General features: G+C 51.2%; 1 protein-coding gene across 1 annotated transcript in view; it reads left to right on the top strand.

The window, feature by feature from the left end:
- Positions 1-2,230: 2,230 nt before the first annotated feature.
- ONECUT3 (one cut homeobox 3) overlaps positions 2,231-11,562 on the top strand; it is a 99,530-nt gene continuing 90,198 nt past the window's right edge. Inside the window, exon 1 of the mRNA XM_034755508.1 lies at positions 2,231-3,260. Coding sequence (XP_034611399.1) covers positions 2,231-3,260 — 1,030 coding nt within the window. The remainder of the gene's footprint in view (positions 3,261-11,562) is intronic.

Below are 11,562 nucleotides of genomic sequence, written 5' to 3'. Positions count from 1 at the left end.
CCCATCTATCTATCTATCTATCTATCTATCTATCTATCTATCTATCTATCCCCATCCACCCCATCTATCTATCTATCTATCTATCTATCTATCTATCTATCTATCTATCTATCTATGTATTTTTTCTTTCTTTCGTACAAGGCCAAAAATTACTCCTTGGACTCTATGGCGCAAACCCGTAAGGAACTCTAGTTGTAAGTAGCCTTGAGGAAGTCGGGAGGAATACTCACCTGAGTAAAGTTACTGCTGGTTACAGGTCGCCTGGTGGTCCGTGTATAACGCACGCCTATTACTGTGCGTGTCTGTCTGTACACGTGCGTGCGTTGCAATCTCACACACAGGCACACACCCCTGCCATGCCAGTCTCCAAGGAGCTCCTGACAGCCACCTCCCAGTGTGGGTTACCACGTTCCCTGGCCACTGTGTGGACACCCCTTTGCCTCGGAGCGAAGCAGGGTGGCGCTAGTTGGCAGGCAGCCCGAAGTGGAATCCGGTCTCCCCTGCGTGCCCACAGGTGCCCAGAGAGCCAGAGCTGACCCGCTCGCTTTCCCCAGGAAGAGAGCCAGGAGGGATTTCTCCTCCTCTCCTCATCTGGAGCGATCGATACCTGTAGGGAGCAGAGCGGTTATGGGGACAGAGCCTAGATTGCCCGCGAGCCTGCAATCCCCAGAGGACGAGCTTTAAGGGGTGAATCTCTCTGCAGGACAATCCCGTTAGCCTGGAGTTGTCAGAGGGCACAACGGTGTGTGTTTTCCAACGCCTCCCCTTCCGCAACAGAGCCCCGCCCGCCTCCCCCAAAACTCACGCAGGGAAAGAGATCATGAATGTATGTAGACACACACACACTGATACACACACTCACACACATGCTGTCTGATACACACACACACATGCTGTCTGATACACACACGCACACTGTGATACACACTCTGACTCACACACACTCTGATACACACACTGACACACATTCACACACACACACTGACACACACACACACACACACATCTCTATGGAATAGCCTGCATGTGCATCGATCGATCGATCGATATAGAAATTAGCTAACGTCAAAGCTATATATATAATATACAGTTGAGTCTATATGATCTAAAATAAACAGAGAACGAAGCTAACTAAAACTGTCCACAATTGTCAACTTTTTTCTCTTATGCACAACCCTTTAGAATAATTTTTCCCTCCACCCCCTTCTGCTTCGATTAATCATTGTGGGGGTGTGTGTGTGTGTCACTATGTGTGTGTATCAGAGTGTGTATGTGTGTGTGTGTCAGTGTGTGTTTCTGTGTGTGTATCAGTGTGTGTTTCTGTGTGTGTATCAGTGTGTTTGTGTCAGTGTGTGTTAGTGTGTGTATCAGAGTGTGTGTGTCTGAGTGTGTGTGTGTGTGTGTGTGTCAGTGCGTGTGTCAGTATGTGTGTGTATCAGAGTGTGTATGTGTCTTTGTGTGTGTGTGTGTGTCAGTGTGTGTTTGTGTGTGTGTTTGTGTATGTATCAGGGTGTGTGTGTGTCTGAGTGTGTGTGTGCCAGTGTGCGTATGTGTGTTTGTGTGTTACACCAATGCAACGCGTGCAAACGGTCTCTTTGCTATCTACATTTTTCTATATATTTCAAATCCGATCAATTCTCCTCTTTGACACACGGCTCCGGGTTTGCACTCGGATACGCCTGGGCTTTGTTGCACAGGGCGGCGGGGAGGGAGGCGAGGCGAGGCAGGTTGCACTGAGGTGTGTGCATGGCTGGGGGGTGGGGGGGGGGGAGGTTAGAGCGCTAGGTGTCCAGGAAAGCAGAAGTTCATTTATTTTCCAATTGCACGTTGCCATCAAGTTATAGTTTCACCAGATTAGCTGGGGAGGGGGGGGGGGGCTGTGTGGCGAGCCGGGAGCTGCTGACGTCAGGCCCTGCTGGCTGTGAGATTGAGGCTGGCTGGAGGTCCGGGATTCAATGCAATCCGCAGCTTCCCCAGCGCCGGCCGCAGAGCGCGGAGACCCCGGGCTGCCACAGCCAGCAACCGGGGCAGAGCCCGGGCGAGCGGCGCGCACCCACTGAGGCCGGGCGTTGTATGGCGAGGGGGTGGCGGCGGGAGGGGGGGCAGCCAGGCGCGCGGGAGGGAGGCCAGGCTCCCCACCAAGCCATGCTGGATTGACTGCGCGCTGGCCGGGGGCAGATCGATGGCTCTGAATTAAGCCGGGCAGCGCGGGCGGGGTGGGGGGGGCAGCATGGAACTTACCATGGAGAGCTTGGGTAGCCTGCACGGCGTGTCCCACTCGCAGGCCGGGGAGCTGATGAGCCCTGCCCACGGCCGGCCGGCCGCCCACCGGAACCTGGTCTCCCACGCGCGGCCGGCCATGGTGTCCAGTATGGCCTCGATCCTGGACGGCGCCGGGGACTACCGGCCGGAGCACAGCCTAGGGGGCCCCTTGCACCCGGCCATGAGCATGGCGTGCGAGTCCCCCTCGGGTATGAGCCTGAGCGGCACCTACACCACCCTGACCCCGCTGCAGCACCTGCCCCCCATCTCCACCGTCTCGGACAAGTTCCACCACCCGCACCCGCACCCGCACCACCACCCGCACCAGCGCCTGCCCGCCAGCGTCAGCGGCAGCTTCACCCTCATGCGGGACGAGAGGAGCCTCTCCTCCATGGGCAACCTCTACGGCCACTACCCCAAGGACATGCCGGCCATGGGGCAGCCCCTCTCCCCGCTGCCCAACGGCCTGGGCCCCTTGCACAACGCGCAGCAGCCGCTGGCCCCCTACGGCCCCGGAGGGCACCTGGCCAGCGACAAGATGCTCTCCCCCAGCGGCTTCGACTCCCACGCGGCCATGCTGTCCCGGAGCGAGGAGCACCTGGCCCGGGGGCTGGGCGCGCCGGGCGCCGGTATGATGCCCCCCCTGAACGCCATGCACCACCAGGGGCACCACCACGGCCAGCCCAACGGCTCCATCCTGGGCGAGCGGGAGAGGCAGGCTTCCGCCTCGGGCTCGCAGGCCGGCAGCTCCGGGCAGGTGGAGGAGATCAACACCAAGGAGGTGGCGCAGAGGATCACGGCGGAGCTGAAGCGGTACAGCATCCCCCAGGCCATCTTTGCCCAGCGGATCTTGTGCCGGTCTCAGGGCACCCTGTCCGACCTCCTGCGGAACCCCAAGCCCTGGAGTAAACTCAAGTCCGGGCGGGAGACCTTCCGGAGAATGTGGAAGTGGCTGCAGGAGCCCGAATTCCAGAGGATGTCGGCGCTGAGGCTCGCAGGTAGGGGGGCAGAGGAGACGCGGGGGTGTTGGAGGCGTGGGGCTGTGCAGGGGGAATTGCCGATGGCATTAGAAACCCGAAGGACCGGGGTGGGTCTGCCCGGACATCCGCAGCAAAGGCACCCGCTGCACGCGCGGCAGTGGTGTGACACATCGGTACAGATTGCAAAAATGCAATCAGTGCTTCTCCTCGGACATACTGCTAACCTGGGAAGGGACACACACACACACACACACACACACACACACACACACACACACACACACACGGTGTGCTCTCCTTTAACTGCTCTGAACTGGGTAGTTGAATCCTTATTTTTCGGTTGTTTCAAGTCTTTAACCGATCGCATGGAAAAGGAAATCATATTTATCATAAACCTCGTCCTTTTCCCCTCCTCAAAATCCCCTCCTCCGACCAGCCTGCTGATGACAGTCTGAAATATAAAGATCATAGGTCAAAGGAATCAGGGGTGCAAATGTTACAGGTTACTTAGAATCTATCTATCTATCTATCTATCTATCCTCAGACATCCTNCTATCTATCTATCTATCTATCTATCTATCTATCTACCTGCTCTCAGGTTTTTTTTGGTCCATTGGAAGGGCTTTATACTGACCTGGACTCGCCACCCTAAACACATAGCGGTAAATCAGTTACCCCAGCAAGGTCTAAACGGTCTGTATACACAGAAAACCCGAGGCCTGCTTCCTCAGGCTGCTGAATGAGTCAAAACTCAGCTGTTCCCCTCCTCCCTCTCCTGCCCAATGGATCAATATGATAGCTTCTTCATTTTACAAATGGCACCGCCAATCAATTCTCTATAGCCCGGGCAATGATTTGCATTTGGGATCTATCTGACGCGGTCCTCTCCCAGTCTGGTTTTCTTTTGCGAGCCAAGGGGGCTTTGCTAGCCGGGAAATGCTGCTGTCTGGCTCTGAAACCGAGGGTACCCAAGCCATCAGGGCTCAGATGCTGATGCAGTCCTGACTTTATTTTAAATGAATGGACAGTCACCGAAAAATAAATGCACCCACGGGTAATCAGGAGAAAGGGGTTGGTTATAGGACTGGGGGACAGGACACGTTGCCTCTTGCGCTCCAGGGACAGAGAGCACAGAGCAGAGAGACCCCAAAGACCGAATTGTAAACTTTGAAGCATTTCTGTGTATCCTGGGAGAGGTGGGGTCTGGTTCTCTGTGTTAAGATTTAGGTTAAAATTTCATTGATAGAATTTCTACACATTTAACTCCACCACCACCACCCCGCTAGGGTGGATTCATGTGTCCAGTCTAAAGCCTCGTGTGAATGTCATGGTTATAAACACGGTTGTCTAGAAAAATACATACATACGGTCTGTATAATATATATCATACATGATGCATACAGCTAAACATATAGTCCCATGACACGTGTGTTATAACTATGTATGCATCATGTATTATGTACATTATACAGAATGTGTGTGTGTATATATATATGTGTGTGTGTGTGCGTGTATATATATATATGTGCGTGTATATATATATGTGTGTGTGTATATGTACACACACACACACACATATATATTCATACTCATAGTCTTTATGTGTTTATAAATGATACAGTATGAAAGCAAAGTGTGGAGAAGTACTCCTCTCTTCTGCATACACATACATGTCTCCATATATGTGTCAAGACAGCGACAGTTTCTTTCTCTTCTGCTCGTGTGTCTGCATAACAGAACCCTGGTTTTTATACTGTCTGATCATTTGTAATGCAACGTAAACACAGATGCAATGCGCCTGTTCTAGACACAGAATACAGGGTGAAATGGATTTACCCAGATCGATTTTCTACATGTGGAAACACAGTGATCTGTTTAATATATTCATAAGTACGATGAAAACCTCCTTGTGTATCATCGACTTTCGCTTTCTCTCCTCACTGTGTGCAGAGAACATTTTTCACATCGGCTCGGGGTTCTCTACCGCCTCAGGACTATTTCCAGACATGCTCTTGGATGGTGCAGCCATGGGGATGCTATACACACCTGCACTCTTTCCCCTCCTCCACCTCCCCACCCCCCACTTCTCTTCTGTGTTCTCTAACCCCCCTGCCTTGCTGCTAAGGGAACAGGATTGCTTCATAGACTAAATGACAAGGAAGTCCTCTGGTTTGGACTTCAGAACTGCCAGACGCTGGGAGTGGACTAAAGGGCGGATAAATCATTGGAAATTGCTCGGTTCTGTTAGCGCCCTCTGAAGCACCTGGCATTGGCCACTGCCAGCGACAGGAGACCGGGCTAGATGGACCATTGGTCTGACCCAGTAGGCCCGTTCTTATGGATATTTTGTGTCTGATGGCCTCAAAGTGGGTGGATTGGGTAATTAAAAAAAAAATTCCACATGACCTGTGGGCCATCTAGTGTCAGAGTATCTGAGCTCCAAGCTGATCGTAACAGAGCCTGGGCGAATGTGATGAAGCACTCCTCACCTATAGCGAGATGTCTGGGGTTATTTATGGGGGGATAGTAGTATTCATATGTATTTAGTGTAATTCAGTTGCTCTTTAATTAGGGCAAGATAGTGGCATCCTTTAGTTCCAGTCGATGCCCTATTGAAAAGCAGTTAATAGAATGCAAATTGTTCCTGCCTTTACAAGGTTCTGGTAAATAAAGATTTAAACACTGCCACGATTGTTTTTTTAAGTACCCCCGTTGTTCAATTTAATTGAGCCGTTGGTGTTTTATTTCTGACTCACCAAAATAAAAAAAAAAAACTTCAAAGCTTGAAGATTCAAGGGGGATTCTATATGTATATATGTGGCCGTGTATTTTAGCTAAAAGATTCAACAAAACCCCTCCACTAAATGAACTCACAATGTTGTTGGAACAGGGTCAGTCTTTATGATTAGTTTTTGAAATCCATTTTTGAAGTTTGAGTTGAAATGAAATGAGGGATTCCGCTATAAACTCTTTTTGTGAACTAGGAGGTAATTTGCCCTGGGTGATTTTCACTGATTTCAGTCAAAATCGGTTGGATACACATTGAACTACCTTCTCTGCTGCATATATTAAAATATAGTTCTGCTCAAAAGACAAGTATTGTAGTGCATAATATGCAATATGTTGCACTGGATTTAAAAATATCAGTTATGTTACATATATAAAATACAGTTCTATTAAATGAATACGTCTATATTACATGACAGGAAATATCAAACGTTTAAATATCAGCTATGTTACATATCCAAAATAAAACATCCAAAAGAAGGCCCATTACAATCAAAATACTGCATCATATTAAATACACCGCATTGCCAATATACACTACAATGCTAAGAAAGGAGAGAATTATTTTTTTCCTGGAAGGTTTTGTTTTGTTTCCAAATTAGCAGGAAAATGCCACGTTCTTTAAACAAAAAGGAAAAACGGATCGTAAGTCACTAGGTGTTTCTGGACAATATAATATGAAAATCGCAACCCAAACACGAAATTAAAGGGCATTCTTGCAAATGACGTTTGTCAATCATTCAGGGAAGGGATTGTCTGTCTACGTTTGGTAACACCCTGCTAATGGGTTTGGGGATGTGCAAGGGATTTTGAGAGAGCTTATTAACCAGTACTAGAGAGGGTGAGACAAGGCTCTCAAGCAGTATTTTTAAAAAACCCAGAGAGTGGCTGAAAATGGCAGCTAATGTGCTGGTAGAGGCATTGTGTACTTAGAGGGCGAGGGTGTAATTTCAAAGGGCACCTTTCCCTTGCGCGTGATTTCAACACTATGTTGGAATCATTGTAGGGATGAAGAAAGGAAGGAATAAAAGAGAGTTACTGCTTTGGTACTTGTATGGAAGGGGGGAAGAGAACCCAAGTCCCTATATGTCAAACGCTAGGTAGACGGATTAGATAGATACCCGCGCATCAGGGGGTTATAAAAGTATACACCCCCATAGAGCTTAATTCTGCATTCCCAGCTCTTCCAAAGTCCCCATGCAGGCCAATGTCTGACTACCTGTGTGTATATGTTACGTGCACATGTGTGTGCAAAGGTAGGAGCAGGAAAGATGGGGTGTGGACTGGTGGTGACAGGGGGAGGCACAGTGGAGTGTGTGTTGGTGGTGACAGAGACATCTGAGCAGGAGATGTCGGTTCTTTGGAGAAGCGCGACACCCCGGGGGTTGTTTCCGTTTCCGCGGATTTTCCCCGTGTTTTCGGGTCGGTTGGCGGATTGTGGGTTGTTTTATTCTTTTGTTCCGCGGTGGTGACTTCGGTCACTCCTGGCTTTGCTTCCCCCGCGCCTGATCTGCATATCGTCAGCACACACTTGGCAAACGTTCCCCTGACTGCCTTTAAAACGCGTCATCATGTGGCAAGTGGACTTGGTCTGGGGGAGGGGGCGGCCTCCTTCCACCACCCAATCGACACCTTGGAATGACTGTCCCTAACTCACCCCCCACACCCCCGATCGATTGCATTTTTAACCGACTTCAAATATTGTTTAAATATTTGCACCAGAGCACAACTATATTTTGAGAGGGGGGGGGGAGGCGGGCTGTGATACCGAATCATACATGGCTGAGACCGGCGACAAGGTGTAGAAATCAATAGCGGAGCCAAAGTACAAAGCGACAGCCAGTGCGCCGGGTTGGGGACATTGCAAACAGGGGCTCGAAATAGTTCGGATCCGAGGTGTGAGCAGGGAGGCCCCTTCGAGTCGGCACACCTGAGGCGCTTGGGGATCTGTTTCCCCTCTGCCCCAAGCCACAGCTCACTGCTGGGTGCGACGCGACAGCCTCCTCCCCGGCTGGGCGGCGACCCTTGGCCGAGAGGCGAGCCGGGAGTGTGGGGCGAGACCCGGAACCGGGGAAGGGAGGGAAGCCAGCAAGGAACGAATCGCGGGGAGGAGGGGGTTAAGGCACCGATCTGTCTCCTGCCCCTTGTAGCTAAAGGGAACAGAGGCCCAACTGAGCCAAGCAACCCAAGGAGAATTGAGGGAGTTAGATGTGGGCGGAGAGTGGGAGGCAGATCGAAAGAAGGCTAGATAGAGAGTGGGGTGTGTATTGGTGGTGACGGAAGGAGGCAGAGTGGGGTGTGTATTGGTGATGGCGGTAGAGGGAGGTACAGTGGGGTTTGTATTGGTAGTCGTGACAGAAGCACAGTGCGGTGTGTATTGGTGGTGGTGACAGAGAGATGCAGAGTGGGGTGTATTGTTGGTGACAGAGGTAGGCACAGTGGGTGTGGATTGGTGGTGGTGATGAAAGCACAGTGGGTGTGTATTGTTGGTGACAGAGGGACGCACAGTGGGTGTGTTTAGTGCTGCTGACAGAGGGAGAGCTAGTATATTGGTGGTGGTGATAGAGGGAGGCCTGGCGGGGTGTATATTGTTGGTGGTGACAGAGGGAGGCACAGTGTGGTGTGTAGTGGTGGTGACAGATGGCAGAACAGTGGGGGGGGGGGTGTTGGTGGTGAGAGAAAGGCACGGTGGGTGTGTATTGGTGGTGACAGTGGGATGCACAGATGGTTGTGGATTAGTTGTGACAGGCACATGCAGTGGGTTGTCTATTGGTGGTGACAGGCAGATGCAAAGTGGTGTATATTTTGGTGTAACAGAGGGAGGCACAGTGGGTTGTGTCTTGGTGCTTACACAGTGAGGCAGAGTGGTGTGTGTATTGGCGGTGACAGAGGGAGGGCTAATGGGGTGTGTATTGATGGTGACAGGGGGAGGCACAGTGGAGTGTGTGTTGGTGGTGACAGAGACAGGTCTAGTGAGGTGTGTGTTGGTGGTGATCGACAGAGACACAGTAGGATGTCTATTGATGATGACACACAGAGGCACAATGGGATGTGTATTGATGGTAACACACTGAGGCACAATAGGATGTGTTCTGGTGTGACAGAGGGAGGCATAGTGGGGTGTGTATTGGTGGTGACAGAGGGAAGCACAATTATATGTGTATTGGTGATTGTGACGGAAAGAAGCTAGTAGGGTGTGTATTGGTGAATGTGACAGGTGGAGGCCAAGTGGGGTGTCTATTGGTGGTGAGGGAGAGAGATACAGTGGTGTGTTTATTGGTCATGAGACAGGGAGGCACAGTGGGTTGTGTGTTGGTGTTGACCGCTATGCAGGGGTCTGTGCGGAGATAGTTGTAGAGGACTTGTTTGTAGATAGATAGATAGATAGATAGATAGATAGATAGATAGATAGATAGATAGATGGGGTGGATGGGGATAGATAGAGAGATAGAGAGTGTGTGGGGGGATAGATGGATGGCTAGGTAGATAGATAGATGGGGGTATGGGGATGGATAGCTAGCTAGCTAGAGACAATTTACCTGATACAAACAGTGAACGAGGGGGAAGGACAGGGGAGCTGGAAACAGACCCTGGGAGTCACCCAGCCCCCGGCAGTGCGTGAGCCCTCCCCGTTTAACGCCTCCCCAACAGAAGGAAGCTACGGGGGGTGTTTCCATCTACCGGCCTTTACCTCCAGACCCGCCCCTCCCCGCCGTCCCGGGGGGCCAGTCCCCGGGAAGGGAAGGGGGCCCGGCTCGGACATTTGGGGGAGGTGGCGCTTTGCAGCCAGCCTGGCCGCCGCCCCCTGCGGGGCAGTCCCTGGGCCGGGTTCACAAGTCCACCGTGCTGTATGGGTTAGAGCCGGTAAATGGCAGATCAATAAACAAGCTGGGCCCCCTATAAAATGGCTGTTGGTGCCTTTCTCTCCTTTCCACTCCAGTTCCCCCTTCCAGCCGCAGCGCCTGGCCAACGTGCAGATGAACCATGAATTATTCAGCCGGGCTCGAACACATTCCCGGTCGCAGCCGCGGCTCCGGGCGCCAGCAGGCGGGTTTGTTTGGCTTGGGGGGGAGCCAGCTCGCCAGGCTGGACTCCGGGGGTGTGTGTGTCTCGCTCTAGCTGCGGTTGTTTCTCCCCCCCTTCCCCCAATGGGGGTGGTCGGTTTCTTTTAGCCCGATAGACCGTTCGCTCGCCTGCCCATCCATCTCTACCTCTGCCTGCCTCGTGGAAATCTTCCCCCCGATGCACCCCTGCAAACTTCTGTCTTCTCTGCCTCTCCGCACTTCCTTGCCTAGGTCCGGTTCAGACGCTGCTTAGGAAGAGAGGGGTGGGGGAGGAGGGGGGAGTGGGACCCTGGGGAGTCCTGGGGGTAGGTGCCCAAACAGAAAGGCTCCCAGACACAACCGCACAAGCACTCACACCCGGGTATAGCGCAGTTACAAAGAGACACGCAAGTTCACCCCCTCCTCCAGAAGCAGGTTCACCTGCAACACACCCACAAAGACGCAGAGCCTAATACATAAAGGCACAGACACGCCCAGAGGCTGAGCGATGTGGAAGTTCTCTCTGTTGTGCATACGTGTGTACGTTGTGAGTGTGCGCACATGGCTGTGTAGGTGCATAAGTGTGTGCGCGCGTGTGTAAGAGAGACAAGGTGGGGGAGGTAATACCTTTTTATTGGAACAACTTCTGTTGGTGAAAGAGACCAGCTGCAGGGCTTGAAGAAAAGTTAATCTCTGTCACCAATAGAAGTTGGTCCAATAAAATACACGACCTCCCCCACCTTGTCTCTCTCATATCCTGGGACCAACGCTGCAAACAACGTGGGTCGAGATTGTGAGAAGACACATTACCAGACGTGTAAACTAAATGTGAACATTCGTGCAGGCCAGCCCAGAACAGATACAGAGAAGAAGCCATGTAGAGGATGTTAAACACAGTGAACATGTGTGTGTCCTGTGTTTGTGCATTAGTGTGTGCACTTGCGCGGGTGAATCTGAGTTGTGCAGCATGGCGATTGTAGGATGGTTTTATCGGGGTATATTTGGAAATGTATTTTGTGGGAAAACCTCAAGTGAATTTTCCAGGTCATCCTTAATGAACGTCCAGACAACGTGTCATTTGTCTATGTATTTATTTAGATTTTTAGAACACCCTGTCATGCGCTGCGTGCCCCTTGTAATATTTAAAACAATCCGAAAATCAAGTTACACTGAACCACTAAAATCCACAGCTGTGTCCGCATGTGATCACAATTCACTCCCACCCCATCCCTGCATTACACCACCGCTGTGCAATTAACAACCCTCCTCATTCCCTCCACTCCTCAAATGCTATCCTGTCATGTATGTGCTATGTGCCACACATGTTACAGAAAAATATATTTTAGAGCAGAGATGACTTTATACTGAGACCACTTCTTGTACCCCTCTGCCCCATGGAGCCAGTTGTTTTAGAGAGCATCGATTGGACTGTATACGCTTGGCGGGGGGGGGGAGAACAAGTAACAATAGTTATTGGTAAAAAGAAGAAC

Source organism: Trachemys scripta, chromosome 22 (genome assembly GCF_013100865.1).
Source record: "Trachemys scripta elegans isolate TJP31775 chromosome 22, CAS_Tse_1.0, whole genome shotgun sequence".
Classification (NCBI taxonomy): Eukaryota; Metazoa; Chordata; order Testudines; family Emydidae; genus Trachemys; species Trachemys scripta.
Note: the sequence above shows the minus strand (reverse complement) of the source record. Positions and strands in the feature narration are given on the sequence as shown.